The sequence below is a fragment of the Tetrao urogallus genome (genome assembly GCF_951394365.1).
Source record: "Tetrao urogallus genome assembly, chromosome: 16".
Classification (NCBI taxonomy): Eukaryota; Metazoa; Chordata; class Aves; order Galliformes; family Phasianidae; genus Tetrao; species Tetrao urogallus.
This window is the reverse complement of record NC_136829.1, coordinates 9,438,136-9,453,175: the sequence shown is the minus strand read 5'-3', so window position 1 is coordinate 9,453,175 and position 15,040 is coordinate 9,438,136. Positions and strand designations below refer to the sequence as shown.

Here is a 15,040-nt window from a genome sequence, read left to right as displayed (position 1 = left end):
TGGGCATGAGGTGCTGTTTTTCTCTGTGCTGGGGATGCAGAATAACAAGTGACAAAAATAAACCACAAGCAGACAAATGGGCAAAAATTTGTTATTTCTGAGCATTTCCATACATTATTTCTTTTTCTTACGAGTCTGTCAGCCTGTAGCTTTGGCTGTGTGCCTTGCTGTGAGTTTGAATACTGCAGGTGTCCGGCACTGAAAATCAGTGGATGGCTGAGACTCATCAGGCTGGTTTGATGGGTTTGATATTGGCTTCATTTGACTGATATGTCCATATACAAATAGTGGGAAATAAGAAAAGCACAAACACATTTGATGTTCAGGTTGCTGCTTCTCTTGGAGCTTTTACCCATAGACTTCCAGGGCAGAGAACTGTCCTCAGCTGCCTCCACATCGGCCATCAGGGGATGAAATCTGTGCATGGAAATGAGGTGAGGCCAGTGAGCAAGAGAATAAACCAGAGTAAAGCAGTACTGAGAAGGAGTGCTGCAGAATGAATTCTTTTCCCTTTAAATCTTTTGTCCAGTGTCAGCAAGTTCATTTTCCAGGACTTTTTGAGCCTCCACCCAAGACATATGTGGGAACTAAGATATTCCTCTCTATCCACTATGGACACATTGTCAGGGGCATTAAGGACTGAAGATAACCAAGATCATTCCACCTGTTCCCCTACTACTGCAATTATGTGTTAATCTACGACGGATGGCTGAGGAGTAGCCAATTGAGCTGGCTGTTATCCACATTAATAGGCTAATTGCAGATGAATCATCCTGACTGCTTTGCAAAGGAGGCTCTTGCAGCACCGACAGTGCCTGAAGGATGAACAAAGGTTCCTGCGTAGTTTAAGGGAAGCCACCAGAGCAAAGAATTCTTGCATTTAAATTATCAGGACTTACCTCTTCTACCTGGCCCATAACATCCAGAGACATCACAGCCCCCTGAGTATCCGGGCTGCCCAGGCTGTCCTCTGACACCAGGAAAACCTTGAGGACCGGTGTTCCCAGGGTAGCCCTTTGGGCCTGGTTTCCCCAACACAACTTCTCCTGGTGGGCCTAAAGAAGAAGCTGTAAGCCACAGCACATCTACAGCTTCAATATAACACTTCTATACTTTTCCCATCCAACGTGGCAATTCATTTTCTGAGTATTGTTGCTTTATTTTGGGGAAAAGAATTGGAATTCTTCTCGGTAACTAGAGGTCTTCTATTTGGCCTTAAAGGTACCTAGCTCCCCAAGCTGGTTACAAGAAAGCCCACCTATGTGTCAATAAAGAAAATCACCTTAATTCTGGGATCCACCTTAGAGTCACTGTTTTTGTGACTTCACAGTGAGTGGTAAACTTCCCCATGACTTCAAGTTAAAAGGATCAAGATGGAGGAGTACATGAAATCCTAACAGATTACTCAACAACTCTTGTGTTCCATGAGCTGAATTTTTGAAGAGTTTCTATCTCCTGAGTGTCTGGTCTTGCATGCAAAAATGCAGTAAAATTCTCTGGATGTACCTCAAGTCTTTAAAACTCATCATTACCTAAGAATGGGTACCAAAGAAGAGAGGAACGGTCTCATATCTGAGCAGAGAGGAACTATGCAAAGCGCTGTGGTGGGGAGGTCATTCAGTCTCAGCACAGTGGTCCTACAACTGAAGAAGCTTTGAATCTGGCAGCCCCACGTGGTCAATACAGAGAGACAGTATTTACCTGTTCTGCCTCTGGGTCCTTGGATCCCTTCCTCATTGACTCCAGCCATTCCTTTTTCTCCCTTGGGTCCTGGGGCACCTAATCACAGAACACAGACAAGTGGCTCTTCCCTGCAGCCTCCCCACCAGGCTCTTCCTAGGTGATGAGGTGAACATGCTTATAAGTACTTCTGCCCATACCTCTTTCTCCAGGATACCCATCTTTTCCTGTCTGACCAGGGATGCCATTTTCTCCTCTTTCACCATTGCTCCCAGGAGGACCTGGAGGACCTGGTGATCCTGGCTCTCCTGGCTTCAGTCTTTCTTCCCAAACAGGAACCGGCTTCCTTGCATGTTCGTGAATGAATGAGTCAAATTTCAACACGTGACCTGAGAAGGCAAGACAGAAAGGAACTTTGCAAGGTCACAAAAGTCTTTGTGCTAAAACCACCCAATGAAACCAATGGATAGGACAGTGTGGTGGGACCATGCTCGGCACTGCACAGAGAGGGATCTCTGGCTCACTACAGCTTCATGCCATCCTCCCCTGTGCTTTTGTCCACAGCTACTGGAGAAGCATGGAAACAACCTCAGGGTGATTATATTCTCAGGGTGATTATACTCACTCTGGATCATCCGCTCACAAGCCTGGCTAACCAGCTGGTAAATTGTGGCCAAGGACTGTGGTTCCCCCTAAAGTGAAGCATTACAATTCTTTTTTAGAAAAGGAAGTATTCACATCTTTATTGATATCTTTTAGAAAGGATCAATATCATACTGCAGGACAGCTTTCTGCCCTTTCTTTGTGTCAGCTTGTGTTACTGAGACATTAATTGCTATGAAATGCATTTTCTTCATTTATTTATTACAAAGCTCCAAAGCCATAAAATTGTCATTGGGAAGCACCAATAATTGCTTTTCTCCCACACATCAAAAAGCCTAGACTGAATTGATATAATTACTGAAGCTACCAAAAAAAGGAGAGTAAATTTCCCTCTCAAATTTCATCAAAACAGATAGGCAGTGTATAACTTAATAGTCTGTGATATGTAAAACATTTAACATGACCAGATATTACAATATCCTATCTTTGTCTCAATCTTTTATGAATATTGATTCTTATCCTTATTAAACTCTAAATAAATGACATCAGAGGTTTTTCTTTAGAAAGTTTTAGTAACATAGGGACAAATGCAAAAAGCTGCTTAAAAAATGAAGGCTGAGTCTCTTCATGAAAATTCATAGCTAAGACCCTGGATGCTTCCAGAACCATTTCTAAGCTGTACAGCTCTGTGTGGACCACCATGCAGATTACCAAGCTTAAACAAAAGCTTGGCACAACATCCAAGGGAGGGAAAAAGGAACGTTCCAGTGAAAAGAAAAAAAAAAAAGTATAGAAAAGGAAAAGCTGTTGGAAATGGAAGGAGGACGGTGTTAAAAATTATAATGCTGGGGCTTTCACTTGAAACAAAAGAAGAAAAGCAGTCTGTGAAAAGCAGCTTGAGCCTGTCTGAAGCTTACTTCACTTAACTCAATCTTGGCAAGCAGACTTGGACTCCTAGAAAAACATAGGATTTCTTTTTAACTGTAAGTCAAGATGAACAAAACCTCCTCTGACAATAAAATAACCTTCACAGACAGCACTGCTCTCCTGACCTCAGGAGCTCTGTACCTGAGCGTGGCACAGGTTCGTCAGACGTGAGCCCCAGCCTTATGCCACACATTTAAAACAAAACAAAACAAACTCCCAGTGAAGCTGGATGGTTTTGTTTTTGACTTCTCAGCAAAGAATGGATTTTCAATTAGCTTTTCTTCTTTGCTACTACAACTGGTACTAAGCAGCTCATTATTCAGACCCATCAGAACAGCCAGTGCAGGTGAATGGAAAGAAACGAGCCCTTGGTACATTATGTTATTCTGTTCTGAAAATGTCTTCACTTGTAAGCATAGCTTGCCAAGCAGATTACCACATCCACTCTTTCGAGTGCTTGATGTACAGTACCAGGAAAACTCACTTTCTCTCCTCTTTCTCCTTTTGGACCTGGTAGTCCCTGCGAGGAAAGCAAAAGGAAAAGTCACGGTCTAGGGAGAGGAGGAGAAAGCAGAAGGTCAGTGGGGATGCAGGTTACATCAGCGGGACGTGGAGCCCAAGGTTTGTTTCCCACACACTTGTACTTCCCTTGACCTTATGAAAATGGCTAAGAGTATCATGAGCTCATAGGAATATCTTCTGTTCGTGCTTAAGGAGCTGGAACACCATCAACAAGGATGCAGATATTCCATAGATACAAGCTCAGGATTTGCACATCCATATGAAGGGCGAGTGTGAATTTAAACTCTCCTTCAGATGCTGAGGAAGAATTACCATGGGAGCAACTTGCTTACATGCAATGATTTCATGCCTTGGCCTTCTCTGAGACCCATGCTCAGTCACTTACTGTTGGCCCAACATCACCTGGAGGTCCCTTCTCTCCACTGCTGCCCCGGAAACCTGTCACTCCTTGGAAACCCTGCAGATATCAATTTCAAGACACAGATGAAAGTCTGGATAATTCCCACTGTTGTTCTTTTTCTGTTTGACATCTCCTTGCAGCTCCAGGGGCGCCAGCAGTTTGAGCTTGGAGGACTCCAGCAAGAGCACTGCAGCCTTAAGGTTTATGTCAGTACCTCATCCAGCCATGAGCACAATGTTAAGAGCGCATCACGTATGAGTCATCTTCACATCATTTCCTATTACTGTCTCAGCTACTGTCAAGCCAGCAAAGCTGAGTTTTGCCAACAAACTGCAATGTGATTTTCAGATGTGGGTTTACATCCTTCCTTACACGTTCAGATTTAGGCACAGCCTAGAGCACAACCCTTTTCTTCAGCCTGCTAGTACCATGCCACTGCTTTTTTGTTTTCCCTTGAAGACCTGTGTTTTGCTGCTGAGTTTTTACAGTAGAACTGTAGATTAGAGAGTAGAAGGTGCCTTCTTTGTTTATCTCTCCTTTGAGAAGTTTCTCTGCCCTTTGGAGCCATAAAAGGAAGAAAAAAATAAGGCAAAAAAGCACTAGAAATACTTTCTTTTGTAGTTTTTTCAGCTATTATGTTTAAGCTCAGTGGAGATCAACAACTCTTTTGATCAGTGGAAAATGAAAGAAAGAAGACTTTAAGGCAGCACCAGCCATCTTTCAGAGCCTAGTCCAAAGGCTGCAGTGCTTTCCTCATGTTTAAAAAGCTGAGGTTCACTGCTGGCTCCATGTCTTGCCAGGATAAGCAAGTCCAAGTCAGGAGCTGAATGTGGCCTTCACTATAGATACCTTGACAGAGCTGCTATGGGATTTAAGGCAAATGCAGCAGTAAGCAGTTTCCATTTTACACTATTTAGGACTGCCAAACTCCATATAACTCAGCAATGAGAACCAGCAACTATCAGGTCTCCTATCTATCATCTAAAGCCAAATTCCATGGTTACACACAACTGGTAAGGCTATGCCTTTAAAGTGACCAGCTGTAAACCAACTGTCATGGTTTTATGTTTTTTGGTTTAGCATGACACCAACACATCTTAAAGTTCTGTTTGTGATGTCCTGGGCACGAGAGAGTGCAAATGCTTATGGCCCAGGTAGCACATACAGGAACCAATGTATAGGGACATCTTTCATATCTGCCTGCATCCTCTGGCTCCAGCTGACTTCACTCTGATGAGCCCATACACCCCAAACCCACACAATATTTGAAAAATTCTAGCTGTAGAAAAGCAAGGGTAGTAAAACATGCATCTCCATGCTGGATCAAAGCGGAAGTTGCCTCCAAGGGGTAAGCTGAAGGCTTTTCTGTTTATTTCATAAGAAGCCGTGAGAAAGTGACAGAGAAAGTAGATTTCTGCAACGTGTGTGAGGATATTCCCTTGTGAAAACCCAAGAAGAGGATTTGCCCAGACACCCCTGGATGATAGCAGGCCAGCAGTAATCCCAATCTCCTTCTGAGGAAGAGACTTCAAACAGATCCACATTATTCCTGTACTCACCCTTGGTCCAGGAGGTCCTGGGGGCCCAGCTGTGCCTTCCAATCCCCTCACCCCCTGCAAAACCAAATCCAGTCCAGTATTAACAAAGGGACTCAAAGAGACACAGTAAGCAGCGAGGTTGTTTCTCCCTGTGCTGTTTTTAATGGGAGCTTGCCAGAAATGGGTATAAATATATCTGCCAAGCAGGCAAGAAGGTTGGCACCTGGTCAGCCATGCAGATTTGGCCAAACATGAGATGATCCAATAGTTGCTTTTTTTTTTTTCTTCCATTTCTTGCAGATTTGTGAAAATATCTTTCACTTTTGCACTGCGTGCATTAGGAGAGATGGATGTTTGGATCCAGATTGGATTTTAGGCAGCACTATGTGAAAACTGGGGGGTTACTGATGCATTTTACCTTTGCACCTTGAAGACCATCTCTGCCTGGAGCTCCCTGCACACCAGGAATGCCCTGTAAATCAGAATTGCTGGTGAAGTTGGCATCTGCTTATCATTGTCCTACTTCATCTTGTAGCAAGGGAAATGAGAAGGGAAGAGGGACAACACTATGGCTTTTCAGTCTTGCTTTAATTAATTACTGGGAGAAATGGACAAATCTTTGATACAGTTACAAGGAAGGTGTCTACTGTTACCTGCATGCCAGGACTTCCAGTGTCTCCTTTCTCTCCTTTAATACCTGGTGGCCCCTTGGATTGAAACAGAAGCACACAGTCAAACACTGCAGCGTCTTTTAAAGGAAAGAGAGTCCTGCTGCTGCACGCTCGCAGCCCGCACTGCTGCTTCTCTCTGTGATGCTATGTAGGGAGCTTTGCAGCAACAGCACGTTCATGGGGATTCTGTCATCCCAGGCACGCATGCAGCAGCCTCCACATCCTAGCCAAGTAATGATGATCACTGTGAAGAGACATGCCTGAAGACTGCACTGGGCTTGTTTTCATTAGAAGCACACAAGGGACAGTCTGGACAAAAGCAGTCCTTTGCCAGAATGACTGACTGTAAGGACTCATCACCATGAAAAAAATATTATCATCTTTCTAGTGCAGCTGTCTAACTGTTAATGAGGATGATGTCAATACACAGACCAGGTTTAGGGGTTTTGCTGAGATACTGATTTGTGAGACGTGTTCCAATTGCAAAGAGCAAGAAATGAAGAAAGGCAATGGAAGAGATGACATACCACAGGGCCCTGAATTGTGATTCCTTGGGAACCTGGGGAGCCTTGCTGGCCACTCGGACCTGCTGGTCCCACTTTTCCAGGTGGGCCTGGTTCACCCTAAAGCAAAAGATATGAAATTAAAGAAAGAAAGCAATTAGAGCCTGCCCTTCACGAGGACTGTACTGCATGGCCCGGGTCAGCATGAGCTGAATATGGGATGCAAGATGAAGGCAGAACAGCAGGGGATCTCCAGCAAGCTCAGCAGCCTTTTAAGTGTAAGGTTTAGGTGCATCTTCAATAGGAGAAAATGACAAGGCAGCACCAAGCACAGCACAAAGACAAACCATTTTCCATCAAGGCTGCTTCCAAGAACACTGCTGACCACAAAATTTGCATTAATTCAGCTTCATCAAGCCCATCACCTCAATTTCCAGAGTCCAATCGAGCATTTAATTAATAACGTGATCCCATCCTCCTCAATGCATCACTTCCCAAGTAACACCAAGACTCACCTTGGGGCCCGGCTCCCCCTGCTCACCTTGTGGTCCTCTCCTCCCAGGGCTGCCCTGCCAGCAAGACACAGAGCTGCTGTTATTAACATCATAATCCTTACAACAGAGCAAATAGGTGCCAGAAGGACACTGGTGCATTTTGCTATACACAATGGAAGATGCCCCTCCAGAGAACTAGCAGGAAATAGGGGAAAGGAGAAAATAGAGTCATCCAGCAAAGGGGGAAGAAGGAGGGAAAAGGACAGCATGGCCCCTCCATGAAACCACGTCACCTCCAGCAAGGAGAGATGAAGTTCAACATCTTCAACCTCCTCCCTCCAACTTCCCAGCAAATCCATGCTGGGACAGCCAGTGGGGAAGGGATCACATATGAACATAGATAAGGAGGAGCTCCTGCCTGCTGTCCTTTGGGACAAGTCTGGTGTTTGCAATACCCAAGAGAAGGGACGAGCTCTGAGATCAGGGCCAGCAAGCAGTGCTGAGGAGACCCAGCTCAGCTCTGCATCTGCAGAACTGCTGGATCAGAGAGAAAAATAATCTTCTGGCACAAACCAATGCCGTGTGAACTTGTGAACTTAAAATACCACGTGAACTTAATCTGAAAGTTTCTATTCTTGATGGTAAAAAAAAACAATGGATTTGGATTAAGAATTACAGGGAGCTTTGGAAAAAGTTCTCCCAGAAGCACCCAGAAGCTCATTTCATTTGAATCTGGTAAAAAACACCCATTAAGGACAGCGACCAGCAGCCTTGCCAGCCTCCAGTAAAAGGACTTTAACAAGTAGCAGTGAGTGCTCTTGTAAGGACAGCGAATTAGCAAGGGTTTGATGGCGTGAGGATACGGTTGTGTGTCAGAGCTATATTTTCTCTAATGCTTGAAAGAATCCTGCTTTTTAAATAGTAGTACTGGAGAGATGTTTAAACCACAGGGCAATGCAAGCTGCTAATTATGCACTTAGGATATTGAAGCACACTGCGATAGCGGAGTGCGCTGTGTAATTAAACTTCCACCGGAATGAGCACGTAATTACTCTGCAATGAGGAGCTTGCAAATCGTGGCATTGAAGTCACAGTGAAACCACAGCAATGTGAGCAGTTAGCTGAAGCCTCCTCACTTGAGCAAGGAGACCCGAATGTTCCACGGTTCAGTATCTACAATGGGGCTGTAAGAAAGGAGCGGACAGGCTCTTGAGCAGGGTCTGTGTGACAGGACAAGGGGAAATGGTTCCAAAATGAAAGAGAGGAAATTTAGTTTGGATATAAGGAAAAAAGGTTTTTGCAATGAGGGCAGTGAGACACTGGCACAGGTTGCCCAGCCAAGTGGTGGATACTCCAGTGATGGAGCCACCCAAGGTCAGGCTAGAGGGGCTCTGAGCACCGATGGAGCTGTGATGTCCCTGCTCACTGCAGGGGGGTTGGACCAGATGGGGTTTAAGGGTCCCTTCCAACACAAACCATTCTATGATTCTATGATTTCCAGGTATAAAGCACCAAGAGTGTCCCAGATGGGATGCTCTGAACAAGCTGTCAGATTTGGCTGTTGGGTGCACATAACACTTTCTTCTCAATATTTCTAAAACGTGGGGTTTTTCTTGATAACCACTTCATAGCATCTACCTGGAACATTTCCTGGAGCACTTCACACTCTTACTGACTGTTACCACCTCCCCAAAATTCCCCTTTCTTTATACATCACCCACTTGTGCAGACACTTATTGGCCTTCCTGCTTAACAGAGAATCCAGATTTTGTATGTTTTGAGGGTTTTTTTTTTCCTGTTATTTACAAAGAGTTTCGGAGCCACTGATCCATGAAATCTCTGCATGCACACACACACCGAGGTGCCCTGTCCTCCCCTCCTAAGAGGATTAATGCAGCACTCAGACACGCTCAGCCTGCTCCCAGCTGCAGCTGTTGCACTCCCAAAATGCCACAACATGCATAGAGAAATAAAGCCCTGGGGTCTGTGCAGGGCAAGGAGGAACTGCTTTAGCCTGGGATGAAGGCAGGAGATAGATGACAGAGCCCCATGGAGCTGAGGTGTGCAAACAGCATGAAATAAGACATGCAATATGCATGAAGGGTGAACTTACAGGGGGACCTGGAGGACCTGGCAAGCCTGGGCGGCCAGATGTGCAGGAGCAGGCAGGAGCTATGGTGGGGCAGCTCTCCTCGTCCCTCTGAAAAGACAGCAAGATATGTGAGCAGCGAGAGTGGAATCGGTGACAGGTAGTGATGGCAGGGCTTCAGAATTCAGTCTTGGGGGAAAAAAAAAAACAGACACTGTGCCTTGGGGCTGGGAGGTGGCAGCGGAGCCATGGGGCTGCCAGGGGGGCTCAGGTGAGCTCAGGGCAGGAGGGATATGCACTGTGTTGAGATTTTGCCTTTTGAAACAGACACAGTGGGACAAGATATGCTCTTTGGTTCCCTTCACCAAGATACACCCAGTTGACATTCCCAAGAAATGAGAAGAAGAGTGATTTCCTTCTTGTCTATGAAAAAGATGTGCGGTGTCACTCCTGTGCCATCGTGCACAGCTTCATCCCACCCAGCAAAGAACCTCACATCATCTTACCAATGCAGGAAGATCACAGCATCTGTCCTCCTCTGCCCCTAAGCTGTTGCACACAACCTGCAACGACTGCAGCTGGAACTGTGGGGAAGAGAAGAGGGTTTGATGAGAAGGTGGCACCACCAAAGTTCATCATGTGCTAAAAATAATGTTTAGTGGTGGTTTGACAGACTTCATGTGTGGTCCCAACTGTAATTACACCAAAAAAGCCATGACACACATAGCAGCCGCAGCTCTGTGCCCTGCAAAGCCACCCCTGCAAAAGCTGCCTCTCTGATTTTTCACACCATCCCACAGCAGCAGGCAGGTCCTCAGGTAATTGGGCTTCAGCACTGCCAAAATGTGAAAACAAACTTTGCTGTCTGCATTTCCCCCTTCAGAGGGATGTACCTAAGAGGAAAAGTGGCAGTAGGCTCCCAGGAGAGCTGTGTTCCATCCCAGGAACCCCTCCTGCCTACACCACATCCCTCCCAGCCGCCGCCTCTGTGATGAACACAGGAGCACACACTGCACAAAGCAAACCAAAAACAGAAGGCGAGGCACTGAAGATTTTTCTTTTTTTTTTTTTTTTGCTTTCCTTAGCAACATTTCTCCTCTGTTTTTAATTCTGCTCCGTGCATTTAAGCTGCAAAGCTGAGGAGCGCATCACAGATACAGGTGAGCCCCCTTGATCAAGCAGCATTTAAAGATATCTCAAATTAAACGAGGTTCCATGATAAGCAATAATGAGACTCTCCATCTTCTCAAGGGCAGCAGAAGCTGTGGATGACATAAACCTTATGCTGGGCTTGAAAAGCAATAGGAGCAGAGGCAGCACGAAGCTGCTCATTAGTCAGCTGCATCTGTCTGGCTGAGCTGTGAGCAAGGAGAGTTTGGGAGGGAGAGGGAGAGCTCAGGCTCTTTTCTGACAAGCTTGTGATCCATCTAAACTGCCACAGCACTTATTTAGAAAATACAGCTTGAATCCCATTGTGCCCTGGTTTGTCATATGTCACCACTGCTCACTGTGGTTCCAATGCCCACTTTTCTCTGGTGCACCCCAGAGCTTTACATTGCTCTCTGCAGGACCAGGCAGCTGGGGATACGACAAACTGTTCTTATTGCACTTCTTTGAGGCAAGGGAAGCTGCAAATCAGTGGTTGGGCTGTTTCCCCCTAGATCTTTAGACCTAAAAGCAGAACCCAGGAGTACAAGCTTCACAGTCATGAATGATTTCCTACAGTCTCACTGAGCAATTCCTCCTCATTCTGCACATATTTAACATTCCTGTTTTGTGGAGGAAACATGGCAGGGCAGCAGGCTCCTGAGCAATGCCATGCAGGGGTGGTTTTGGGTGATGCATGGGGCTGTTGCAAGGCACAGTGCGGAGCTCACACTTCCCTTGCTCTGTCCTCTCGCAGGGTGCTGTGCAGTGCAGCAGGGACATACCTGCAGGCTGGCAATGAGCATTGGGCTGCTTTAATTTACACAGCAGCTGACAAGGAGCCTCTGTACTGAAAAGTATTTGGCCACCATTTGCCAAGCCCAAGCACACAGGAGATTGAGGCACTTCCACACCTGACATTTCCCAGTGACACTCAATGGGGGCCGATGGCACAACCTTCTCTTCCAAAGCAGTTCCCTATACCTGCTGCCTGTTAGGGCAGAGCTTGTGCTTCAAGCATTCAGTAATGAGCCCTGAGCCCAAATCTCAAACCCAGGTAGGAGGCGAGGAGGAGAATCCCCACGCCAGGAAAGCTCATTAACCCGCAGAGATCAGTGGGATCAGCAGACAGCCCTGCGTCACAGCTGCTGCTGGAGGCTGTCAGAGTGAGAACAGTGAAGATGGCACAACCCTCCATCTGCCCAACTAACTTCACATTTAACCCCCCAATTTCCAAAGCAGGCACATCTGGACACTCACCGATACTGATCCACTCCTGGGCCCTCTCGTTCGTGTCACTTTTCCCAGCATGACGAAGCCAGCAGTAGAGATGCTGCCAATGGTGTTGATGGGTCTCTCTGCTATTTTCTTACAGTCCAGATAGAGCTTGATCTTGAAAAGGCCCACTGCAAGGTGCACCTGGGTGGGAAGACCAAGGTTGGACCTTCGCAATGGGGCAGGGAGCTTTTAAACACATTCTGCCCAGTTCCCAGATTGGTGCTGTTATCCAAGGTGTGGATTTTGTGAGCAAATGCACAGAGCAGCACTCTGCTCTTCCCTCATGGTTCCCTTCTCCTTGGGCAAAACCTTTCCGGAGTCCCAGTTCTGAGTAATTCAGTTCTCAGAACCAGCTGAATAATGTAAATACTGATAGAAAGAGCTCATTGCTCATCTGGGTGGAATACCTTTGCTCTGAGGATAGAGACAGACAAAAAAAAAACCCAAAAAAGTTATGAGATCAGATGGATTTTTCATGAGACTTTATCTTTTCCTTCCCTCCAGCATTAAAATGTCACCAAAATCCCAAATTATAAAAAATATTTCATGTTCCAAAATTTTTGGTTTTTTTCAAGTCCTGAAAATAAGAGCCCCCACGGGGAAAAGGAAGGAAACTGCCAGATCTCTCCTATAACTCTCTGTTTCAGTCCATTCCTGTTAACAACTCCCTAACAGTTTCCATCTTGCTTTGTAGGAAGCCAATCCAAATTATACTGTAATAAAAAGCAACCCTTTTTCTTTCTTTTTCCCAGTAAAGAAGAGACTCCAAGAGTTGAAGGGTTTGAAGGCTTTCTTCTTACCACTTTCTAGTGCAGTTCTCCAATCTCAGCATTTCTATACTATGAGTGAAGCAATGGTAATGGTAATGATGTCTGGGGGGGAAAGAATATTTTTCTCTCGCAAATTTAACACAAAACAATTACATTACACAGGTTTAGTTCAGTTTTGAGGGCTTTGGGTGCCTTGAATTACATTCCCAGGTAGTGGTTCTGCAGATAACAAGTCTGAGCTTTTCTCTACAACTGTGTGTCATGAAAGGAACAAGGGCACATGCCCATAAATAAACTGGCTGGGGATGGAAATAAAAAAGGGGAAGGATTTGGAGGAGTGTGCTGTCCATGAAGTGCTCCCATCCAGTAAATTATTATTTGTGCAGGGAGGCTGTATCTTCAGTAAAGCAAATATCTGAACATGCAATACAACTACTGAAATGGCAAACACACACCTTGTAAAGGGGAGAGATTTAGTATACATTGTGTGTATTTTATTTTGATGCCATTTCATGTTGCTACCACATATTATATGTAAAAATAATGGCCACCATGTGTGACCATAATTTACCCATCCTCATTAGTACTTTAAAAATGCATAAACATGCAGTGCATTCTAAGAAGCAATCAATAAGTGGGAAACGTGTCTTACACATAGGATGAACCTATATAATTGTCAAGTCTACAATTAAAACGTTCAGCATATGAAAAAGGTTCGTTGGCTCCCTAGCAATCTGGATGCAAAGCACTTATAATCAGTCCTTGCTTTGAACAATACACATTGATGGCATAATAGTCTCAGAGCGGATGAAATCGTGAGCTACATTTCTCCCTTTATTGATAAAGACCTTATGAAAACTCCCATAGAATATCTTCTTCACTTCCTGCTGGTCAAAGGAGACTTCCTGCAAATCAGCCTTGTAGTCATGATTGAAATAGGTCAAAGTTTTCTTACTGGCTACAGGGAAAATAGGACAAATAACAGCTTTTAGAATTCAAAGAGAGTTTGATTTCACCACATACTGAGCAACAGAAAATATATAGGCTTCAGCATTGTGAGAAAACCTCATGTATCGCAACCAAATGTTTCTAAACAATGGAAAACAAAAATAACAGCTAAAAATAAAGAGTATGCTACAAGTAGAATAACAATGAAAATACAGCTTTTAATTGCATTAGGAAGCCTTTAAAATGTGATGTCAGCCAAAAACTGCAGCTGCACAACAAAGCCCATAAACCCACCACGCTTCCCAAGTGAATCCCAAAATGAGGTCTGCTGCCTGCAGAAATGTTAGCAGATACCTGAATGTAACACATTCAACATGAAACCTTACGGTCAAGGTTAACACCAAGGAGGGGCTGGAAGTCCTCGTCGGTTATTTGCCACACAGCAAAGGGCTCCTTGGGGGTGTCGGGAAGGAGGCGCAGGAGGATGCTGATGGTGTGCTCAGGTGGGATGGCAAAGAGGTGGACATCGCTGGAATGAGACGAGCCAAGGAAGCATTGGTGATTTAGAGCAGCAAATGCCAGAAGATAACATTCAAGAGAAGGGGCTCTCTTGTTTTCTTGGGAAGAAGAGCCTAGAAAAGCTTCACCCATGGGGTTTGAATGTGATACGCCATGAGAGAACCCAGCCTTATGTCGTGCATCCCTCTCAGGCTGTTAGTGCTTGAGCTGAGTGCTGCGTCCTGGTGGAGGAGGCAGTGTCAGCCCATCACTGCCAGAGCTGCCCCAGGGAGCACCGCAGGCAGCCCTCGTGCTCTTCACAACAGAGCTTACTACATATCAGACATCCTGCCAGAGTCCAAAACTCTTTTCAAGCAACCTCTTTCAAAGGAAGAGGAATGGTGGTTGTGTACCCTGGGGTAAATCTTGGCAGAAATCAATAGAATTGCCCTTCAGAGATAAGCATGGAGCTCCCAGAAAACCCCCACAGCCCAGCTGCAAAATTTGAGTTCAGCTCTAGAACTTGTGGGCATGCAGCAAAGCTCATCAGCAGCTCCTGGCACAGCACAGCTTCCTCTGCAGCCACTGCCAAACCCCTCAGAGAGTGCTGGGAGCACAGTGGGAGGATGCAGTAAGGCAACAAGGAAAGTCAAATTGGTTATGCCTGGAATACGTTTGTAATGTGAAATGAGACATTTGCATGGGCATGTACACAGTTCATCAAGCATCATTTCAGGACTGATTCATAAGTAATATCGGCTTCTTATTTCTCCTTCTGCTTGTGGTGGAGTGACGTCCTTGGAAAGGAATATGTGCCAGCTGAGCGAAATGACTTGCCCACAATTTTTGGAGTATTTGACCACTCTCTGAATCTCTCCCACTCTGTGTACTCTAAGAAGCTTTACTACTTTAACTAAGATTAAACTGAGCCAGAGCCTCAGTAATTAGGCTTTAAACAAAGTAGCACTGAATG

At 45.3% G+C, this 15,040-nt stretch overlaps 1 protein-coding gene across 1 annotated transcript in view; it reads right to left on the bottom strand.

The window, feature by feature from the left end:
• Positions 1-403: 403 nt before the first annotated feature.
• Positions 404-15,040, bottom strand: part of COL20A1 (collagen type XX alpha 1 chain) — a gene marked incomplete at both ends in the record, with an annotated part of 40,896 nt that continues 26,259 nt past the window's right edge. Inside the window, 17 exons of the mRNA XM_079543213.1 lie at positions 404-417; positions 900-1,055; positions 1,702-1,779; positions 1,881-2,069; positions 2,306-2,372; positions 3,695-3,730; positions 4,118-4,189; positions 5,692-5,745; positions 6,089-6,142; positions 6,324-6,377; positions 6,869-6,964; positions 7,360-7,413; positions 9,452-9,538; positions 9,934-10,011; positions 11,834-11,992; positions 13,470-13,579; positions 13,956-14,098. Coding sequence (XP_079399339.1) covers positions 404-417; positions 900-1,055; positions 1,702-1,779; positions 1,881-2,069; positions 2,306-2,372; positions 3,695-3,730; positions 4,118-4,189; positions 5,692-5,745; positions 6,089-6,142; positions 6,324-6,377; positions 6,869-6,964; positions 7,360-7,413; positions 9,452-9,538; positions 9,934-10,011; positions 11,834-11,992; positions 13,470-13,579; positions 13,956-14,098 — 1,501 coding nt within the window. The remainder of the gene's footprint in view (positions 418-899; positions 1,056-1,701; positions 1,780-1,880; positions 2,070-2,305; positions 2,373-3,694; positions 3,731-4,117; positions 4,190-5,691; positions 5,746-6,088; positions 6,143-6,323; positions 6,378-6,868; positions 6,965-7,359; positions 7,414-9,451; positions 9,539-9,933; positions 10,012-11,833; positions 11,993-13,469; positions 13,580-13,955; positions 14,099-15,040) is intronic.